This window comes from Manacus candei, unplaced genomic scaffold (assembly GCF_025592945.1).
Source record: "Manacus candei isolate 608988 ecotype Guabito, Panama unplaced genomic scaffold, ASM2559294v1 h1tg000148l, whole genome shotgun sequence".
Classification (NCBI taxonomy): Eukaryota; Metazoa; Chordata; class Aves; order Passeriformes; family Pipridae; genus Manacus; species Manacus candei.
Window position 1 is genome coordinate 146,808 of NW_026138196.1, and position 22,998 is coordinate 169,805.

The window sequence follows — 22,998 nt, forward strand, 5'->3', positions numbered from 1 at the left end:
ACTGCATTTGCTTGCTGAAACTTTGTTCTGCTCTACAATTTGCTGCTGACTTGCACCTTTGTTACCTGAGTTATACAATATACTTCAAGATCCCTGGAATGGCAAGGACTGTAGAACAGCAGTGTAGCAGGATTAGCTGTTTGCCACAGCTCCTGTCCAGGACTGCTGTGCTTTCCCTGCGGCAGGTGGGACTCAGGAAACAAATAAGAATTTCACTCGGTGCTGTTAAGAGTGAGTGGGCAGACAGGACCAGGGTCCCTCTGACTGGCATGGACCTGAAACAGCACCATTTCTGCTCAAAATAGCCTGCCACAGGCAGAGACATTTTGTTTTTGCTTAAAGCAAACAGAGTTGCTAAGAAACGAATATTGCGGAGATGGAAAATCCACAAAAGGTTTGACAGTCGCCGAGCGGTGCAGGAGGGGTGGAGTGGCTTGGCAAAGGTGGCCATGCAGCTATCCCAGAAGAGCCAGAGGATTCCACGGTGCTTCCAGCAGGAAATCCATAGTTTGCTCCTTACATCTTGCCTCCACCATGCGTGTTGCTGATGGGGATTGAGAAAACAGGGGTATAAGAGGGACAGGGCCCTGTGATCACAGAATCATGGAATGGTTTGGGTTGGAAGGGACCTTAAAGATCAGCTGATTCCAACCCCCTGCCAAGGGCAGGGACAGCCTCCACTAGACCTGGTTACTCCAAGTCCCATCCAACCTGTCCTTGAACACTTCCAGAGATGGGACAGCCACAGCTTCTTTGGGCAACATGTGTCAGGGCCTCCCCACCTCACAGGGAAGAATTTCTTCCTAAAATCTCATCTAAATTTGTGCTCTTTCAGTTTAAAAACATTCCCCCTTGTCCTATCACCATCTGTCCGTATAAAACGTCCCCGTCCCTCCCTTTTAAAAGCTCCCTTAAGGTACTGAAAGGCCACCATTGGAGCTCCCTAGAGTTTTCTCTTCTGCAGGCTGAGAACAAGCCCAGCTTCCTCAGCCTGTCTTTGAGGAGAGATGCTCCAGCCCTCTGATATCTTTGTGGCTCTTCGTGAAGCCATGTCTGTGCCTCCACCAGTGATGGCTCCTCTTCAGATTCTGCTCACGGTGTCCCATCATGATGAGGGTCAGTGACCACGTTGGTTCCATGTTGGTACCAACTTTCCCAGGGTGTGGAAACACATCCCTGTGTTTAAGTCACTGTGGAGCCTTTGGAGAGAGTGATCACCTGTGGCTACAGAGGAGGCAGCTTTTTCCCTCCACTGTGCCCCAAATTTTAGCTCCCTCAATGTCCTGTGCTGGAGAAGAGATCTGACACAACTTCCTCCCCAGATAATAAATGACAGATTCCCTGCACCCTAAAGGTGATGCTCATCATGTTCATGACTATGTGCTTGGGGTTTCTCCTTGAACGATGCTCCCAGAGCAGCGTGGATGGAAAAGGTTCCTGAAATATGAGACATTCCAGGGATTACTGTCCCCTGCTGGGGCAGAGCGAGTGAAAAACCACACGTGATCACTACCTATAATAACTGAAGAGCCATCCCTGCTCTCCAGTGCGTTGCTGTTATTGTTAGGTGTGCTCTTCAGGAAGGTGGGATTAGGAAAAAAAAAACATGAAATATTAAAATAGAAGACACAAGCAAAGCAAAACTAAGGCTGAGCCAATCCGGCTAATAAAGGATGCCAGGAGTTGGTGTTAATTTGCGTCTGATTTAAAGTGCTTGGTGGGTGGAGAGAGAACAGCCCACAAGAAGCAGCTGGGCTCCTTTTCCATCCCCCAGCCCTGCTGTTGGAGTGGCGTGGTGGGGGAAAGAGGAGCTCACAATCAGGCGATTCATCCCCACGCTGTCGCACTGTGCAAAGGCAGAGGAGAAGGAGGGAAGGAGGGAGAGGCAGAGAGAAAAAAACAGAGATCCAGTTCTCATGAAAATCGTTGGCAGCAAACATTGTGGCTCTGCTCATCTAACCAGGATTGACTCAGCCTATCCACGTTTACTGGCTTTTTGTGGGATCCCAAAGACAAAAAGGAGATGGATTAATGCTTCTCCTCACCTGGTTGTTCTGGTCAGGCGTGCTGAGGGATGAGGGGAGTGCTCTGATCTGCCCTAGTGGGGCTGGCAGGGCTCACAGTCTTCTCTCAAGGCCAAAGTTGGTGATTTATGTGCAGAGATGGGTAAGACAGAGACAAACACCCCTGCTGACGTTGCTCCGATGCAAAGGTTCACCTGAGCCAACAAAGGGGATACCTGGATTTGCTCCCCACGGGGAAATCAGAGAGTTGGGGCTGCCCAGAGAGGTTGTGGACTCCCCATCCCTGCAGGAATTCAAGACCAGGCTGGATGGGGGCCTGATTAACCCTGGACAAATGGCGGGGAGGTGGGAACAAGGTGATCTTTAAGGTCCCTTCCAACCCAAACCATTCTATGATTTTCTGACTCTCTCATCTCTACCACCCCTCTGCTCTTCTACACGAGAGAACACCCCCTTTGCTGTTCGTGTCCATTCACTCCCTCTGGGGCTGCATCCATCCTTGTAAATAAATGAGGGATTAAATGCAGGCACGAGTGTGGTCCCGTGATCATGCAGACCATTTAATTACTTCCATGCTCCCTGGTGAAGTTTTGGCCCAAGACGGTGCCAGGACACAGTGTGGAGGATGCTTGAGCCAAGCCAAGGGACTCTCCTGCAGGTCTGTGGGATGAGGCCAGACCCTTCCAGAGGGGAGGAGGGCTGAGGTGTGTGGCCCAAGCTGTGCCATGCCTGGTCCCAGAGCCAAGGAACAGCCCCTGCTGCCCATCCTTCAGTAGTAGAGATGTAGCCCGTGGAGACAGACAGTGAAAGGGCAAATTAGCATTTATTTGGCATGTGAATTTCTGTTCTTCAGGAACAAAAGGAGGGCCATCTGCTCATTGTGTCTGGCACCACGTGGGGGCTTTCATTTCCAACCAACCTGTGCTGGATTCCAGTCTGCAACTGGATTTGGAGATGCCTCGGGCTGTCCAGGTATTGCCCTGGGAGACTGAGGACTTCCACTGTGCCCCTCTGTGCTGGGTCATCCTGCCCTCTGGGTAAAAAAGGCAGTGATCCTCATCTCCTGGCACCTTCCTAGAAGGGCTGCTCATCTCTCCTGCATTTCCTGGCTTACTGAGGCAGGTTCCTGGGATGCACAGGTTTGTCATTGCAGAGATATCCAGGAACACCTGGCTCTGTCCATGCTGCTACCTTAAGGTGAGCTTTCCTTAAACAGTGCTGGGTTGGAAGCAGGAGGATGAGGCTCAAAATCTTTCTCTGGAGGAAACTGGAAGCAGAAGAACTGTGGGCACATGGCTTTGTAGCTAAATCCCCCTCCAAGGTCTTGGGTCTTGGGTAGTAACCTAAATCTAAGCCCTGTTGTCTGCAGACGTCCAGCTCCCCTCCAGCTCTTCATTCCAGTTCTGTCTGCTTGTCCTCCCAGCCAGAAGTAAACACTCAAACAACTGAAGGAGCCTGTGAAAATCACAGGTTCTGCTGTCAACTCCGTGATGAAGCATCAGCAGAGCCCTTCTCAGAATAAATATAAACCATTCTCCTTCAGTCCTTCATCTTCATCAAGGCTGCACACAGACAGCTAACTAACCCCAGCCCCAAACCAGCAAACTCTCAGTGCTGCACAAATCACTCCATAATGTCCTCCATCATTTCCTGTGATTGAACAAAGCCAAAGAAAGTGAGAGGAGAGGAGTGCTTTGCCTTCCCATAACCCCCCTGCTTGCCCCTCACCACTAAGCCATCCTCCCTCCCATGTCACATTGCTCAAGGGTTCCTGGAGAGAGGACTGAAAAGGGGAAAATCATATTTCTGTCTCCTTTATGCAAATCCTGAACTACTTGTCATGAGATTGATGGATGAGATGCAAGGAATAATCCAGCTTGTTAGAGCCTGTGCTGTGATTGCATCCCTCTGCCAGCCTCTCTGCACTCCAGCATCCTAGGATTTATCACAGGGGAGCCTAGAAGGCAGTTTCTGCCCTGAGGTGTCTGCAAGGAAAAGAGGGCTCTCCAAGGACCCTTTGCTGTTCATCAGGTTTAGCTCAGGCACAGCAGTACATGGATGTGGACATGACACTCCAGAAAAACTGAAGTCAGGGCAGATAAACATCCAATCCCAAGGACTGCTCTTCCAAGCAGGACAGTGGTTCCATGCAGGATACAGCAGGGTGAAGAGGAGGACATGGATCAGGCCAACCCATTTTGGTTGGGAGGTTTAGCAGTGTGGATGTGACGTGTGACACTCCGTTTAGTTTCATGGACATGGTTTGTTTGGCAGTGTGGACACACATCTTGTGGCTTTGGGGTGGTTACTGATATCCCTGTACCTCTCCATAGTAAATGCAAGAATGGTTATCGAGGGAAGGAACAAAGAATCATGGAATCATAGAATCATAGGGTGGACTGGTTTGAAAGGGATCTTTAAAGGTCATCTACTCCACTCCCCTGCTTCCACGGGCGGGGACATAGCAGGGCTTGGTTTGAAAGGGACCATCAAGATCATGTTCCAACCTCCTTGCCAGGAGCAGGGACATCTTCCATCAGACCAGGTTGCTCAAATTCCATCCAACCTGGACTTGAACATTTCCGAGGATGGGGCAGCCACAACTTCTCTGGGAAACCTGTTCCAGCGTCTCTCCACACTCATAAAAAATGTCTTCCTCATATCCAGCCTTTACCCACCCTCCTCCAGTTTAAAACCATCTTCCCCTGTTGTGTCACTACAGCCCTTGGTGAACAGCCTCTCTCTTTCTTCCAGGACCTGTGTATATATTGAAAGGCTGCAATAAGGTCTCCCTGGAGCCTTCTCCTCTCCAGGCTGAACCCCCCCAGCTCTCTCAGCCTGCCCCACAGCAGAGGTGCTCCAGCCCTCTGATCACATTCCTGGCCCTCCTCTGGATCCACTCCAACAGGTCCGTGTCTTTCTTGTGCTGGGTGCCCCAGAGCTGGGTGCAGTGCTCCAGCACTGAGGTCTCTCCAAAGACCAGAGGGGCAGAATCACCTTCCTCAACCTTCTGGCCACTCTTCTTTTGAGGCATCCCAGGTTATGGTTGGTTTCCTGGGCTGCAATCCCACATTGCCAGCTCATGTCCAGCCTCTCATCCATCAGTATCCTCAAGCCCTTCTGTTCAGGGCTGCTCTTCATCCATCATCCTCCGGTCTATATACTGATATTGGGGATTATCCTGACCCAGGGCCATCCAAGACCATCTGGATGAACAGTGAAAGGCCAAAGGAAAGGCAAAGAAGAGGATACGCTCCGAGACTCTTAGTTGCATCCAAACCATCATTCCCAACAGCAATGGATTGGCTTGTCCTCCACAGATTCCCTAATCCATTTTGTCACTCTTTTAGACCTTTAGTCTCCACAGCATCCTGTGGCAACGAGGTCCCCAATTGAATTATGGGCTGTGTGAAAAACTACTTCCTTTTGCTTGTGTTCAGTCTTTGGGGTCAGCAGGGATGGCTCTCTGCGTCATGAGGCTTAATTCACTGCTGCTCCCCATGTCCCTCGAGGGCCTTGGAGACAAGGTGCTGCAGAAATGCACATATTTATCATTCTTTTGCTTTTTTTTTTTTTGAAGGCTTCTGCTGCTTCAAGGTCATGGCTGGATCTGAATCCATGGGAACTCGGGGCTTTAAAAGGGATTTTCTACATCTGTTTCTCTCCACCTTTAGGGGTTGCTCAGCTTAGTAGAAAGGTTCTACACTCTGCTCAAGCTCAGATATTTCTCCCCTCCCCACGACACTGGGAAGTTCCATTTGCCCACACTAGGGTGGTATCAGAAGACTCCAAAGTCCCTCATTTCAAACTGTGTAGTAGGAGATGGAACCTCTCCCATAACTAGAGCAGTCCTGGAGTTCAAGTTCTCTTGTGCTCCTCACTCCATGGACAATGAAAGTGAATCCAGAGATGGTCACAGTTCCAAAAGGACCTATATTTTAAGTGTCTTTTGTAGTCACAGCCTGAATTTCCATCCTCCTGCTGCTGGAAAATTGCAAATCTGAGCAATGGTATCTTATGGTCCTTCTGTGTGCAATTTAATGACGTCCTCACTGGGCACTGGGAACTGAAAGCCTAAAATTATGAGCTGAATTCCTGTTGTCAGAAGGGAAAATGTTCCCAATCCAGTTTTAACTTTGCTGAGACGGCAGCATTCAAAAACAGCACGGTGCACCTTCAGGGTTGCTGGGAAATTGGACCCTGATGTATTTTTACCTTCTTTTCCCAGCTGCTGCCTAGGAAATCTATTCCCCCCATTGGAGTGGCATCAACATTGTTTGTCTGATGGGGAAACTGAGGCACAGTCATTGAGGGAGAGCACAAAGCCATGGAAGGAGTCAGAAGAAGAATATTAAATCTTCCACAACAAATCTTCCATACAAGCTGATCCAAGCTTCTGGTTGAGGCCTTTTCCCTGCTGCTGGTCATGCCCAGCCACGTGAGGAGCTGGAGGGAAGGAAAGTGGAAATCAACTTTCCTGGTGCTGGGAGAAGCACTAGGATTTGAGCTTGTGCAGATCCTACTCTGGAGCAAAACCAGATGTTCATCCTCTTTTCTTTCCCTTGGGCAGCCCAGCTTCAAGGTGCCATGGGGCAGGCAAAGTGCCAAACCCAGTTGTTATTCCATCCCAGGGGTCTGGACAGGTGGGACAGGAGCAGAGTTGTCTTGGTCAAAGCACCTGGTTTTCCTTTATCCTTTGCATCCATCTCTGTACCAGTGACTCCAGAAAGCCAGGACACAGAATCAGAGGAACACCTTTGGTTGGCAGGTACCTTAAAGATTAGCTCGTTCCAAGCCTCTGCCATGGACAGGGACACCTGCCACTATCCCAAGTTGCTCCAAGCCCTGTCCAACCTGGCCTTGGACACTTCCAGGGATGAGGCAGCCACAGCTTCTCTGGGCAACCTGTGCCAGGGCCTCACTACCCTCGCAGGGAAGAATTTCTTCCTAAAACAAGGCCTGAAACACTATCCCCTCACTGCCTACACATCTCAGGACACTTCCTGGCGAGGTTTTGGCCCCAGCCAACAATCACAACCCCAGACCATGCCAGGGCACAGCTCAGGAGGGAGCAATAAACACTGTGAAAAGCTGTTCTGCTTTGGGGATATGCAATTTAGCCACAGGGAACATGAGATATGTCAAAGGTCTTGTCCTCAGAGGCCAAAAATTGAGCCCTGCTGTGTGTGATTTATGTGGGAGGCACAAGTGAACCTCAGGACGTGCACTGAGCTCTGCCTTGTGCTTGTGCAACCCTGGGAATCACAAAGTCTAGTTTTGGCTTTGCCAACCATCTCTCTGCCTGTGCAAGCCTCAGTTTCAGCAGGCACACACAGCCCCTCCCTAAATATCCCCTGGCCCCAGGGGGCCCCCACTTAGCTCCCCAGCTAATGCCAGTGCTTTTAACCTCCAGCTGAATTCCCAATCAATTGCATCCCAGTCCCCAGCTCAAATGGAAGTGGTCCTGCCTGGTTTGTGCCACTCATTGGGATGACCTTGCCCTCAAAGGCCCTCTTGTGTAACCCTCACAGGCAGGAGCAGGGTGGGAATGAAGGGAAAGAAACCCCAAAGCTCTGGCTGTGAGCACTAACAGGCAGGATAATAAGGCAACAGGAAAAATGGAATTTTTCTAGGATTTGCTGGTATATTTTTCCAGGATTTTTTCTGGCAATATGTGTTGCTCTTCCGGTGGTACCACTGATGGGGATGGATGGGAACGTGGGCAGGCAGATGATATGGGTGATGCTGGCATGGGGGGAAGGCTGATCCTACCAGGATCAGAAGGATTGTGAGGCTGAGGAAATGCCTGGGAACAGTGTGGAGCAATGACCAGCCTGAACTCACAGCAGCCTGTACTGCAATCCCACAGTTCACTGGGATTAAAGCCTTTTTTCTTTAAACTGAGGGAGAATGAGGCAGAGAAAGATGTAACATTGTGACCTCCATCAACAGCCTTCTGCCAGCAACTCTATCAGCCCCTTGACTCCAACCCATCCCAATGTCATTCAGTCCTTGAGAAACTCCCAATCCTGGTAATCCTCTCAACAGGCCATGGAAAAAAACCCCACTGCACTTGTGCAGGGGGAAGCTGAGGACAAACACAGCTGCACACCAGGGTGAAGTGGTACTTAAAATACACCAAGTGCTGGACCCAGCAGAAGGTGCTGCAGAGCCCCGAGCCCCCTTCCCTTGGGCAGCCACATCTGGGAGCAGATGCAGCACATCTGGCCCTCCTTGTCTGCCAGGCTTTTATCTCCAGAGGTTTTACTGGATCCTAGATTTTCAGGTCCAATCTTTGTGCTCAGCTGTCTCCTGATCCCAACTCACTGGAAAAATCACCCAGAGCCAGGGGCTAAGCCTGACCTGCTAAAACCTGGGAGTTTTAGCTTTGAGCCCATCTACCATTAACATGATCTGGAGCAGAGGCCTTGGTCTTTAAGTTAATCTCATTTTGGGATGAAATCCCAGTTGGTTGGACATGAATTGCCATCTCCAGCACTTTACTGAAGCTGTTCAGGTCACAGAGAGCTAGAGAAAAGCAGAGGATGCTTCTTCCATCCATCTTCGGGTGGGAAAACTGAAGCATGGATTGGCAGAGATGCTTAACTCAGAGTGTGCACAAATCCACGACTCAAATCTGGCCTCTGGCTCCCCATGATGGTATCTCCCTTCTGGCCAGTGTTGAAGGAGATCACAAATGGGATGGTTTGGAGTTTCGTCATGGGGCATTCCAGTATGATCCATTTCTAGATATCACCTCTCAGCCTTTTCCCCAAATCCCCCCTTCCAGCCTTTGAAACTTGCAATAGGACTGGGATTCTGCCCCCTAACTCAATCCTCATCACAGAATCAAATATTTCCCACCCTGTTCATGCTGTTCCTGCAGGCTGTTGCACATCTGCTGTGCTCTACCCCTAAAGCAGATGCTATTCCAGCTTGGAGTTGATCGAAACTGGGGATGAAGGGTGCTGCTGTGCATAGATAATTTATTAACAGAGCAGGCAGGTGAGATTCAGGCTTTCTCTGCACTTATGAGACTCAGACAGAGCAGAGGGCAGCACATCAGACTCTACAGCGGTGCAGCAAATATGCCAGGATGTGAGAATGAATCATAGACTAACAGAATTTTTTGGGGTTGAAAAGGACCTTAAAGGCCATCCAGCTCCACCCCACGTGCCATGGGCAGGGACACCACACAGGTCTGAGCCCTTCTCAACTCCTCTGCGTGTTGTCAGTTCACAGATGCCACCGTGTTTTTCCAGGCATTTCCACTCTGTTTTTTCCCTCGCAGAAAGAAAATTTCCAAGCTGTTGCAGCATTTTTTTCCCCTTTTAGCAGTTCCCTGTGAATAAGGACAGAGCAAACACTCCTTTCCTGTGTTTTCTCAGGGTGGCAGGGGAATGAGCCTTTTGGGGCCAGGCGGTTTTCTGCCTCTGGCAAAAGGGATATTTTGTTTGATACCTGGGGACCTTCTTACAGGGAAATGGGAAGACCCAGGAAAGGAGGATTAGCTTGATGAGAGTGGTTTTCACCCTGCTGGGATGTCAGCCATGTACCAAGGTCAGGAAAAGGAAAAGCAGAGGCAAGGAAATCTTGGACGGTGGCACATCCAGAGCCAGTGGACAGAGTAAAGGGAGTTAGGACATGGCTGAGACAGCGGGAACAGATGAAGGAGAGGGTGTTGGGAATGGTCCCACAGGCATCAGTAGGAAAAGATGTCCTTTCTGCAGTCATTTTGATCTTTTTCCCTCCTTTTTTTTTTTTTTCCCATGGAATGGTTGTGTGTGTTTGTGTGTATGTCTAAGAGTGCCCTCCATTGGCCACATCCAGGCTGCTCCAAGGAGCACGACGGAGGGAGGTGGTGGATGCTCAGCCGGGGTAATTGCCCTTCCCATGCAGTAGGAATGTGTGTGATGCCCAGACTCTGCAGAGCAGGGCACAGACAGGGCATATTCCAGCCCTGCCGGGAGCCCCTGGGCTCCTCCCTCTCAGGCAGAGCTGAAATCCCTGTTCTGGGCACAGCTGGACACAGCAGTTTGGAGGGGTCCATCTGGAAGGTCTTGGTGGGACAGGGTGAACTGGTATCTGGGACAATTCAGGCAGAGGGTGAAAGCAGTTTTAGGCAAGATCAGGGCACACCCTGTTCCCTGCTCACACATTCCATGCTGCCTGAATCCCCAGGATGGCTGTGGGGTGTGCAAGTTCTGCAAAATTGTGCAGAATTCAAGCAGAGTGGTGGAAAACTCCAGCTTCAGGCCTGGATCTTCTTGATTTATCATTACTGCGGGAAGATGATGTCCACCATCAAACAGCTCACCGTGGTGGTCTTAGGACAAAGGTTGGACTTGATGATCCCAGAGGTTTTTTCCAACCTTAATGATTCCATGGCTTGCAGGCTCCAAAATTCACTGGCACCAGTGAAAACTGGATGCCTAAACCCCTTGGAGAGAGCAGGTGCCAGGTGTAACCTCGAATTTTGTCCTTGCCTGGTTTTGATTTAGGCTGTGAGGGTCTGTCTCAGGTTGTGTTTCTGATCCAAGTCTGCTCCAGTGGGTGCCACAGTGGGATGGGAAATGTTCAGTAAGGAGGTAGAAAAAGTTATCAGGGCTTTGTGAAGGTGCAGGAGCTGTGCTGGGGGTTCACAGCTCTTCATAATCCCCTTCTTTGTCACCTCTAACACCTGCTCAAGGAAACCAAGGCAGAAGGACCATTTGGACCTAAGTTCCTTCTGTGAGTTGTTTGGGATGAAAAACTGCCTCTGGCAGGGTCACACACACAAAGACAATGATATTTTTGTCCTTTGGTTTGTCCTTGAGAAATGCAGACAAGGGACAGCCCAAGGTCACCTGCTGTCCCCAAGCTTTACTCTGCCAGACACATCCGCCAAGCACAGGACTGGAAGGAGAGGGAAAGAGAGGTGGCATTTACTCCAAGTTGGAGCCAAAGGAAGGGACAAAATTCCAGAAATAGCCAGGCTACCTAGACATTCGCTCTGACAACAGCCATGGGAATATGGACAAATTTGACTCTGTGCTATAGGAACGTGAACTCCAACACTGGGATAATCTGTTTTTTCATGCATTTAATATCACTTCTGCAGGCTGTAGCCTATGGTTATATGTCCCCCTTGGGAATTTTTTTTTTTTTGGATTGAAATGCAGAAGATGGATCTCTGCTGAAATGCAGCAGCCACTCAGCTGTCCATTGCACCTTCCCTCCCTGACAGGTCCAACACCTGCTGAGCCAAAGATCCGGGTGTGGAGGGGGTTTTGCCTCTCCACTCGTGCTCTGAGTAAAGATTCCTGCTTCAGCAAGGATTTTAGCTGGAGGAGAAAAAAAAATATGTTTATGTTCCTTGTGGTGAAACCTTCCAGATGGGGCTGCACTGAGGGGAGATCAATTCTGAGGACAAACACCCGTAACACGGCGTCCCATTAACGGGTCGGCTCAGTTAAAGTGTGTTGGCTTTTATGGTGCTTTTCCCAGGGAGGGGCAGTGAGGGGGGAGGTGTTCCGTGCTCACCACACCCTCACACAGGAGCACGTTTGTAGTCAGTGAGAAAAACTGAGTTTGGGGAGGGCAGGAGCCTTGGGCTGAATCCCAGGTGCTGGCGTTGCCAATAGGGTCTGGATTTCAGAGCCAACCCTTTCTCCTGATGATCTTGTTGCTATGGAGGCACTGCTGGCTCCTGCTTCCAACTGGGAAAGGCAGGTTTCTTCACTGACTGGACCAGAGGTTAAGGTGACAAGAAAGATGGAGGTACTATTTACAAGAGCATGTAGTGAAAGGACTGGGGGCAATGGCTTCAAACTCACAGAGGGCAGGTTGACGTTTGATGCTGGGGAGAAATTCTTCCCTGTGAGGGTGGGGAGGCACTGGAACAGTTTTCCCAGAGAAGCTGTGGCTGCCCCATCCCTGGAAGTGTTCAAGGCCAGGCTGGACAGGGCTTGGAGCAACCTGGGCTAGTGGAAGGTGTCCCATGGCAAGAGGATGAAACAAAATGATCTTTCAGTTCCCTTCCAACCCAAACCATTCTATCATTCTATGATCCTTGTGTGTCCCTTCTAACTCAGGATATTCTGTGATTCCATGATCCCTGCCTGGCTCAGAAGTGAGAGGTTTGTACAGATTTTGGCTTTGCAAAGGCTTGGAAACAGCATGAGCTGCTGCTGCACTGCCCTACAGAGAGGGAGAGGACAACCAGTGGCCCCTTTCAGAGTCTCAGACAGAGCAAGAGCCTTTCACTTCCCAAATATGATATTTAAAGCATTCACAGCCATTTTTAGGCAACCCCTCCTGCTAACCAGGATGGCCTCTGGAAATTTGTAGGATGTGTGGTTGATGCCTGTTGTTTTCACTGCAAGCAAGACCAGCTTTGCATCCACTTTTCATCCCTGAAATCTGGCCCTGGAGGCAGGCAGGAGTCTGGCAAGGGGAGATTTGCACTGTGGAGCTTTGTAGGCTGCAAACCAGTCGGGAGTGGGGATCTGACTTGTAAAAAATTTAAGTGCAAATGCATTTGGACTCCATGCTGATTAGTGTCAGGTCTAACACACACTCAGGAATCTGCTGGCAGGGGCTGCAGTGATTTGAAGCTGGGATGAAACACAGTTTGCAAATAGCAGATCTGACTTTCGAGTTACCTAACCCTTTCCTTCCCAAAATAAAAGCACTTTTTTGAAGACGAGGGGAGATACAGAGACAAATCTTTGATACAGAGCGAGGAGAGAAACCAAGGGGTGAACACGGCAATGCATTTGGCTTCTTATCTCTTCCTAGATGCACAAGATGGTCTGTGGGCTTCTCATTTCTTATTTTTCAGTCTCTCCTGGGACTGGATTTAGCTCTGCCTGAGTTGTAGATTTGCTGGAAATTTGTATGGCTGCTGTGAAAGCTTCCTCTGTTTGCAGTCTGGGGAGGTAGAGCCTGGTGTGGGGTGGGAGATGGCAGGATTGGGGAAGGGTGGTGTGGACACTGTGGGGCTGTGAGGTGGATCAAGGTGTGTTTTCCTTCCTCCCTTGGTGCAGGTTCCCCTCTCCACAGGTTTTCACCCTAATTCCTTCCTGGTAGTGCCAGCACGGTCTCTGATCAGGGAGAAACACATCCCAGATGATCTGAATTATTTTGGGGTTGCAGCCCAGGACAGTGCATCTCAGGAATGGAGCTGTTTGCTCTCAGGCTTCAATGCAGAGCCCCTGAGCACTTGCTTTTCCCTAACCTGTGGACCACGAAGCCTCCTGAAACCATGGCAGTTGTCTAACTTGGCAGGGAAAACCTTCCTCCCAGGGGTCCCATTTATCTGTTTGAAATTGGGCAGCAGGTCTGTTTTGGAGGCAGCAAGTGCTGCAGGGTCGGGGTAAGCATCGCCCAAAGGGGAAACTCCTGATTTTCTCTACCTGAGGTGAGCCAAGAGGGCAGGAAAGCAAAAAGCTGGGAAGGTGGGAAGGAAAAGGTACCATGGCTGCGTGTCCAGCAGTGGGGGAAGTCCTGCCCCTCCTACCTGTCAATCCCCGCAGCTTTTAACAGGCCCCCTTCCCAAACTTGGGGGTGGTCACTGCATGGGGAGGGGGTACAAAATGAGGACAGTCCTGCTTCTTTCTTCAGTACCCTTCTTTCTTCTCTCCTGGAAAGAGGGGAGATGGAGGGAAGGGGGCGCTGGAGGGTTTTCTTGTGGGGTAAGAAAGAATGAGACTTACAGAGGGTGGAGGAGCCTCTTTCTCATGAAGGGGGGCACAGGGATCTGGGCAGTTGAGTTAAAAGGGGATCTTGGCTACAAAGGGTTGCAGGGATTGAGTCTCCAGGTCAGTGGAGGATGGATTTTACTTTCGCTACAGGGATTTAGGGACTGAAGGAGGTCCCAGGGCTGGCAGGGAAGACTTTCACTCTCTGCAGATGCTCCAAGCCTGAGTACAGTACCACAGGCTTTGGGGTGTCCTGCACACAGAGGTGATAGGTGAGGCATCTGCCTGATGTGGGAAGACCTAAAATCTGCCTCTGTTGCCCTTTTTTCCTTGTACTGGGTGTACAGCTCCTTCCAGCCTCCTGTCTGGCCTCAGGGTTAGAGCAGGTCTGGGTTACCAAACAACAACTCTCTTCCCTGCACTGGTTTGGTGGAAAGGAGAGAAAAAAGGTGATAGAAAAAGAAGCTAAAAAGCAAATGCTGGAGAGAGGAAGGGAGGAGGCAGAGCCCAGCTTCCCGTGCTGAGCCCACCCTCCCCAGGTGCAGCTTGAAGTCTGCCTTAAACTGGCTCCTCTTGGGATGGAGAGGGTTGGAAACTCCCTAAACCAGAGATCAATGGTGTTTTATTTGGGGGGATGGTTAAAATTCACTGCAAAGGCTCTGCTTGGCTCAGCAGAGGGATCTGCATGGGCAGAGGGCACCGGGAAAGCAGGGCACAGATATGTTTATCCCCAGTACTAGTCACTGTTGCCGCCCCCCCCCCGGGGGGTTGGGACATCCTAGAGATGGGGACACCCCCAAACTTAGCATGGGGATGGTGATGTGGGACTGCACCTTCTCCCAGTGAGATGGGAGATGGGATTGGGGATGCTGCGTGGATTCTCAGCCTTGTGAAGGGTTAATAAAAACGACAACAACAAACCACCACCAAAAACCCCAAATACCAAATCTCTTCTTTTTCTCTCCTCTCCTCCTTCCCCTTCCCTGTTTTGTTTTTTTTCCAGGTGTTCTTTATGGCCACAGGAGGGAGCTCAAATCCAGATATGGGAGGATTGGCTTGATTTCAGATCCAGAGCCTCTTAAACTCGCGTTTTTCCTATAAGCTGGTCCCTGTTATGTCCAGGATCTGGCGCCTGCTTGACATTTACTTTGAGTTCCAGAGGACCAGAGACCTAGGATGAGGAGCATTGGATCTGCCCTGAACCTGCTTTTGGTATCTCCACTCTACTTTGTGTGGACCGTGGTCGCTCTGGACCTGGCACAAACTCCCTGCACCACTTTGGTCCAAGGGAAATTCTTTGGGTATTTCTCCTCCTTCGCCGTCTTCCCGTTGAACTCCTCCCTCTGCTCTTGGATTATCCAGAACCCCGACCCCCGCAGGTACACTTTGTACATGAAGATCCTCAAGCCCGCCGGCGTATGTGACCACCAGCACATCCGCACCTACCAGTTCGACTCCTTCCTGGAGTCCACCCGCACCTACCTGGGCATGGAGAGCTTTGACGATGTGTTGAAGCTCTGTGATGGCTCCACACGCTTTGCCTTCCTCCAGTCCAACAAGCAGTTCCTGCAGATGAAGCAGACGGCCCCTCCAGGGGTGGACACCTGGCCCATGAGGTGGAAGCCCACCAAAGCTCAGGAGAGGGACTTCTCAGTGGAATACCTGGTGGTGGGCAACAGGAACCCCAGCAAAGCCGCCTGCCAGATGCTCTGCAAGTGGCTGGATGCCTGCCTGGCCATCAGCAGCAGCTCCCACCCCTGTGGCATCATGCAGACCCCGTGCTCCTGCTCGGGAGGGGAGGTCCTGGATCAGGCCAGCGAGGTCCTGGGGTTCACCAGGAAGAAGGAGGATTGCTATAAGGATGGGATTTACTTGGAGAACTGCGTGAGCAGCCCTAAGGACACCAACGGAGCGGAGTTCCTGGGTGAGTGGAGGGTAGCCGGGGGTGTTGGGGAGGGACGGATGGTTGGGCTCTGCTCTCACGGGTCTCACACTGTCCCCATCACCTCTGTGTCTGTATCTGTGGATGCCTGGCATGAAAACCTAATTTCCTAATTGACAGGCAGGTCAGGTAACCCTCTTTAGGAGCCTGAGACTGACTGAAATTACAAAACAGCTTCCCCTAAACATACCCCAGATCATTTCATTCATTCCCGGGGCTCGTGCGTTGCTTGTTTTACTCCTGCAGCCTCTGAGCTTCTCACCTGAGGGTGAGCAGTTTTCCAACGTAATTACAGATGTCCTAGAAAAGGCAGGATCCAAGCTCCCTCCCGAGGCAGGCTGCACTCAGCAGCCCCATCAACCCATTTTAATTCCTAGGGAAAACTTAATACTTGGGTCTGGTTCAAGGGAATGGCAACAGAAGGCACACTCGTTTTGTTCCCAGCTTCATTTTCCTTCTGGAGGCTTTCAGAAAGAAAACTCATCACAATGCTTCCGTGGGGTTACTTGGTGCCTTTGCTGGGGCTCATTCCTGGGATATTTCATTAGTGTTCCATCAGTGATCTTGAGTATGGTATGGGCTGGAAAGGGGGAGGTGGAAGAGGCATGACAAAAAAGGGCTGTAAATAAAGGTGGGGTGATCCTGTAGTCTGATCTAGGCATTGATCTGGGGAGGGAAATGCTCCTTCCAGACCTCTGACACAGCCATGAAAAAGCAGAAGAGATTCAGGGGAGGCCAAAAGCAAAGCTTTTTGTTCAGTACCTGTGTCAGATCTGCCTCGATGTGTTTGTTCTCAGCTCCCACCCCACCTGCCAGCACACAGGTTATGTAAAGGAGAGGTGTGATGCTAAATAGGAATTTGGATGGCAGGGAATGGAGCCTCCAACTCAGCAAGGTTCAAGCCCTCACCTAGCCCTCACCCCAAGGTCTCATCTCCTTCAGGTGCTGGACTGAAACCCCCTCTGCCACCAGCAGAAAGTTGGCATCTGCCTGGGTCTGGAATTTGGGGCTCTTGCCTGACTTTCGCAGCAGCCCCTGTTTAGGGTGGAATTTCTCAGGGTTGAGGGGAAGAGGCTAAATTTGCTTTGCAGCAGGAAGGAGGTGGCCAGGCACAGGTCCAAGCCGTGCAGTGTGATTCTCCTGCAGAACTGCAGCCTGGCGTTAGCAGAGAGATTAGTGTGTGATCAGGTACTTGTGCTTCCGTCAGGGTGTTCTGGGGGAGGTTTTGTTTCTCACTGATCTGTGAATCAATACATGGAGGCAAACGGCCGAGCCATAAATCCTGCAAATTAGTTCTTCAGCCCTGCCTCCCTCCCCTGCTCGGCTCTCCAGATTTTGGGGGTTGTTTTTTTTTTTGTTGTTTCCTTTCACGATGCCCTTTTCTCCTGTGTGGGCAGCCTGTGAGGAGCAGAACCTCTGCTTCCTCCTCGGGAGTGATGAGAGCCCTGTTCAGTCAGATGTCCTGCCTTGGGTTTGCTGATTGGGTGATTTATGCATTCCACCCCAGCAGTGTGACCTTTCTCACTTCAGCCAAAGGCGAAATTTGAAATAAGGTTTCTGGCAAATCCTGAAGCATTCAAGCTTAATGTTGGCTTTTTGTAAGGATCTCTCCTAGCCCAGCTCGAGTGCCTGAATGTTCCCAGCAAGTAAATATGAAAGAGGCTCAGAGGTGGCTGAATCAAAATCCTTTTTGGGTGTCAAATATTTGTGGAGTGGAGATAATTTTTTTTTTCTGGCTGCTCACATCTGCTCCATATTGAAGACACAGGATTATCATCTCCACTGGTGGGTTGCCATCCCCACAGAGATGATGCTTGCAGGGGGCCAGGCCTCTCCATGTGCTGCTCTGTCTGTCACTGTGTCTGTTTTGATTTATGCAAAGGCTCGATCAGGAAGATGGAGGCGAGATCCAATTTGGACAGGGAGTCAGCAATCCCTTAACAGCACTTGGTGGGTGGAATATTTTGATAGGGTTCCTGATTTCCAAGTGCTGATGCTGGTTATTGCAGTCATTGCTGTTCTGATTGTATTTGTAGCATTTTTTTTTCCCAACACACGTTTATTTTTTTTTTTTCCCTCTCTGCTGCTTTCTGAGTCATTTGTTGTTTCTGGGCCTGTCTTAACACTTTCATCTTTGAACAAGTGTAGATGTGTGTGATGTGCTAATCTACTCTGATGACTTTGAAGGCACATAAGGAATGTGGAAGGTGTCCCTGCCCATGGCAGGGGGGTTGGAACTGGGTGATCTTTAAGGTCCTTCCAACCCAAATCCTGATTATGTGAATTCTCAGATACCACTCTGAAATGTGAAGCCTGACTTTTCCTAAGGTCCTTTTTTACTCCTTGGATATTTCCAAAGCAAATGGAATGGGTGCAAATCTATGATGAGATATTGCCTTGGGCACAGCCATGGTTTGGGGCAGAGTCTGGGGGTGAGATCCCTGCGAAAAGCTTCACTCCAAGTAGACCCTGTTGCTCCAGAGCTACTGGGACACTCAAAAACCAGTCTGTTTTCAGTCATGGGCAATGATTCACACCAGGTTCAGGTTCACAGGGATCTTTGTGGTCATTTATGAGGGACTTCAGAAAGAAACTCTGCCAAAGTGACCCTGTCGTATGTGCAGCATCTGTTCTTCTGTGTCTGGAGGTAGGAGAGACTGCTCCAAATTTGCTTCCTGGGTTTGGTGGGACCCTCTTTGCTCTCACTGTCCCACACAGATGTTAAAGAGGTCACACCAGGGAGCAGTGGGTTTGAGAAGAATTCCTCAGGGTGCAGAGGTGGCAGGAGATGTTTTGTTGCACATGGAGCTTGTCCTGGTGATCAGCAGAACATGCTTGGAAATGTATTTGCACCAGCAGCCCATCCCTCACATCTTCCCTCCTTGGGGGAGCTGCCTCCAACTCCAAGAAGGCTTCAACAGGAGATGTTTTCTAGGAGAAGACAATTCAACAGGGGAACTATTTTTGGCCAGCATCAGCTTTCCCTTGTCTCACTCAGGCAACATGGGAAAGGAGGCAGAGACTCTTTGTAGGTCCCGATGTTTAGATGTGAACTCACTTTTTGGAATGCAAGTTGACTTTGCTGGAATAGCTTTGGGGTAGGAGACCAGGGGACTGAAGGAAGGAAAACTTCCTGAAATGCTTGGCATTGGGACTTCGTGGTCTGAAAGTCCTGGTGACCCTGCCAAATGTGAGCTGGCTTTGCTGTAATCATAGCTGGAGCTTTAATGAGATGATGATGAGACCCTGTAATGAGAGAAGGTTAAATGTGTGCTTAAGTGCTGTGCTGAGTTAGGCACTTAATGAATGTCTAATTAGTCTTGTCTCCACATAATCTGTTCCTGGAAGGCCCTTGCAGTGCTGTCACATTTTGGTGGCCCAGAGAGATAACCAGCATGGTCTGGTCCCTCTACTCTTCATATCCCTGCCTTGGAGTGATCCAAGGTGTTTGCTGCAAAACAGGGCTAAATGACTCCCCCAAAATAAAATATTTTCTTCTTGATAAAGTAGGGGGTCCAGGGCTGGAAGGGGTTTTATGATGAACGAATAACTGGTCTGAAATTCTGGGGATTTTCCTGCCTTTTCTGCTATTTTTTTTTTCGTTCTTTTGTTGTCCCCATTGCTCTCAGCAAAATCAAACCCTCTTTCCTCACACATGCTCATGACTTCACTTCTGTTTCGTTAGTGGTGTTTCACCTTCCAGCCTTTAGCTGTTTTTCTACCCCTGTCTGATAGATCAAAGTGTCTCACAGCATCTAGAGGAGCATTTATAGATACATGACCAAGTTCCTTCTTAACCTCTGCCACATCAGTAGGCTGGACTCTGTGAAATTCTCACTGCAGGACACATCCTCCAGGCCTTGGTCATTGTTGGGAAGCTTTGCCTCATGCTTGGCAAGTTCTGCTGGTCAAAGCATGATGCCTCCTCAGCAGGGCTGAGCTCCTGCCCGGACTTGTGGTTGAGTGGCTGCTGAATGGGGTCTGTGGCAAGGGAGAGGAGCCAGAGGCATAGAAACAAAAGAATCAACTCCCATCCTCCCTGCTGTAGGAATCCTGCTGTATGGCACAGCTCCCCTCCCCTTGAACATCCCTCAGGGCAGAAATAACTTGCTAAGTCATTTCCTATGTTCGAGGTGAGCCTTTAGTGGCCCTGAAAGCTCAGAGAGGGATAAAGATCTGTGAGTAATCGCCCAGGGGCAGGCTCTCAAAGCTCTTCTTGACATCTTCAGCTCCTTATGACACATGCTCTGCTCCTCCAGCACCAGTCCCCCGGGTCCAAACAGCAGCTGAGCTTGCAGAGAAAGGTGTTTGGCTTTGGTTTTGCCTCGGTTTTTGATTTGCCAACCAAAGGGCAAAGGGAGTTGTTTTATGGAAGAGGCAAGTGTGGGTAACTCCTTCCGGGATGCTGAAAAGTGAGTTCTGACTCAATTAAAACACTCAGATCTCTGTGACCTGTGCAAGCCCTGCCTGTCCCACTGCTTTCCTCTGGGATCCTGAAAGGCCTTACAATTGGAATGGAATGGAATAGAATTAGAATTAGAATAGAAATAGAAATAGAATAGAATAGAATAGAATAGAATAGAATATTTTCAGTTGAAAAGGATCTGCAATGATTATCTAGTCCCACTGCTTGACCACTTCAGAGCTGACCAAAAATTTAATTAAGGGCATTGTCCAAATACTTATTAAGCACTGACAGGGAGGGGGAATCGACCACATCTCTCAAAAGCCTGTTCCAGTGTTTGACCACTCTCTCAGTAAAGAAATCCTTCCTAGTGTCCAGCCTACACCTTCCCTGGTGCAGCTTTCAAGCGCTCCCACACATCCCATCACGGGATGCCAGGAAGAATCAGGCACGAGCACAGGAGCGCCGGGGTCTCACAGGGACAGAGCAGAGATTCCCGGTGTCTGTGCTGCCTCCACCACTAACTCCGTTCATCCGCCTGTCTGGATGGAGACGGGGTGGACTAAAACGAGCAAATCGAAGCGATCGGTTCCATTGTGAACCCAACAGCTCGTGGACACGGTCACAATGCAGAAACATCGCCAATTACCGTCTCAATGCGCTGTTGTTGTAGCGGGGAGACTAAAGGTGGAATTTACATCCAGTTGCTGAGGGAGTTTCACAGGCAACTACTCCCATTATTGCAAAGAGGGGACTTTTACGGATAATTTAGTGAGTGGCAGCCTGGTGAAAGGCTCGGCTTTGCAGTCTTCCTTTTTTAAAAAAAAAAAAAAAATTTCTATTGTTTAACATTTTCTTATATTCAGGACCCATAGAAGCTGCTCCACAACGTTTTGTGTGGGAATACAGGGTGAAATTTAGATGCAGGGAAACACAGACATCAGATTCATGATCACCATATCTGTAGTTTTCCAGCTGTAACTGCTGAATATGGGGATGATGATGCTGAGGTCTCAGAGGGAGGGTGTACAGAGGGATTCCTGTGCACTTTCACCACCCACACTAAATATCTGGCCCTTTTCACCACCCTCCCTGAATATCTGATGTATTCAAGTTTTGGGAGTGGGCTGAAAAATGGAAAATATTTTCTCTAAGAGAAACGGGTGTTTCAGGTGTTTGATCCACCTTTGCAGTGCCTGAACTCCGTGGGTTTCCTTGGCACTGAGTTCTCTGACCTGGTGGATCCCATCTCTCGTGGTGGACAAACCTCTCCCAGGCTTCCTTGAAAGGGAGTTTTCCCTTTTTCAGTGCTGGTTTCCTCCATCCGGATGCACTCCCAAAGATTACGGCTGAAGCCAGGACTCAGCAGAGATGACATTGGTCTCAGTTGCCTCAGGGATTTAGGAGAAAACAGATCCAGGACGGGAGAAGGAATCTGATCTGTGCTACTTTCAGCAATAAATTCACTCATTTAGCACTAAATTCAGTTATTGCTCAGAGAAGCTGTGGCTGCCTCATCCCTGGAAGTGCTCAAGGCCAGGTTGGACAGGACTCTGAGCAACCTGGGCTAGTGGAAGGTGTCCCTGCCCATGGCTGGGAGCTGGAACGAACTGATCTTGAAGGTCCCTTCCAACCCAAAACTTTCTGTGATTCTCTGACCTGTAACAGGCTGGGAGCAGTGGCTTTTCCATGAGTACTCTGGGAGTGGAATTGAGTACTCTAAACCACAGAAATCTCCTTCCATGTTGGGCAGAGCAGTAGACTTCACACCTTTTCCAGAGCATCACTAAGCCCTCTGCAAATTTCTCAGTGAAATTTTGACAATCTATGTGTTGATTCTGTTTGCTGTAAGTCCCACATTCCCCAGGACATTCCTTGGGATAAACAGATTAGAAAACTGGATAGGGATTTTCAGCCAATATCTTTAACCTGGGGAGTATTCAGCAACTGTGTGTCCCTGGGGTGGCTCTGCCAATGTCACCTCCAGTCATTGAACCTCCTTTTGGAACAATCTCTTCTTGCATTTAAAGCAGACAGGAATCTGATACTGCTATCCTGTATTTCATCCTTCAGCAGGGTGAGACAACCAGGCTGGGAAAGGAAAGGAAAGGACGTCCTTTAGCACATCAGAACTGCAGATCTGTTGAGTTTAAATATATTTCTTTGTGTTCCCCGGCTGTAGTTTCGATAGAGCAATAATTGCCACACACCTCATTAAGCTGAATGCTCTCAATAGGTCTTGAGTGGTCCGTGTCATTAAACAAACAGTTACTGGCTTGGGATATTCCCGGTGTTAAGAAGCAGGAAGGAAGGGAAGGGAACTCGGGGAGGGGTTGAAAGCTGCAGCTCCAGCCTCCTGAAGAAACTGGGCTGCCCTGCCAGGGGCTTTGTCTACTTTGTCCCATTGTTTCTGGGGCAGTTTGAGATGTCTGATTCCTCCCTGTGTCCTAAGGCAGGAATGTAATTCCTGGTACAAGTCCTTGGCTTTGTCACCTTTCCTGGATGATGTGGGGGATTTCCTGATTTCTGCCAGTCTGGATGTTTGGAGCTGGGTTTTTTTTTCTGGATGGAATTTGTTAGTAACCCTTGTTTGTTTGTGGCAGGAAGCACCACCTCATTTGTTAGTTTTGGGACAGGGGTTTGGGTATCTTTGTGTTGAAGGTGCCCAAACCAGAGGAAGACAGTGAAGTTCATCATATGGTACTGAAAGCAGGAGAAAGAGCCTAGACCATGGGTGCTTTCACTACTTTTACTGGTTCTTCTCCTTAATCTGAAGACTGAAGGACCAAAATGCAGGTTGTCAGCCCCTCAGCTTTTGCTGAGACCCTGGGACTGGTGCAGGAGTTACACAGGGTTTCTGCTCCAGGATCTGCTGGAAGCTGGGATAGGACGTGGGGTACGATGGCTCCACCACACCTCCCTGTTTAATCTGCTCTACCAAATTAA

General features: G+C 49.6%; 1 protein-coding gene across 15 annotated transcripts in view; it reads left to right on the plus strand.

Moving 5' to 3' along the window:
- Positions 1-22,998, plus strand: part of ADGRB1 (adhesion G protein-coupled receptor B1) — a 300,832-nt gene that overhangs the window by 66,866 nt on the left and 210,968 nt on the right. For all 15 annotated transcript variants that reach the window (XM_051771931.1, XM_051771936.1, XM_051771932.1 and 12 more), the window contains one exon: positions 14,709-15,629. In XM_051771931.1, the coding sequence (XP_051627891.1) occupies positions 14,882-15,629 (748 nt within the window). In that variant the 5' untranslated portion in view covers positions 14,709-14,881. The remainder of the gene's footprint in view (positions 1-14,708; positions 15,630-22,998) is intronic.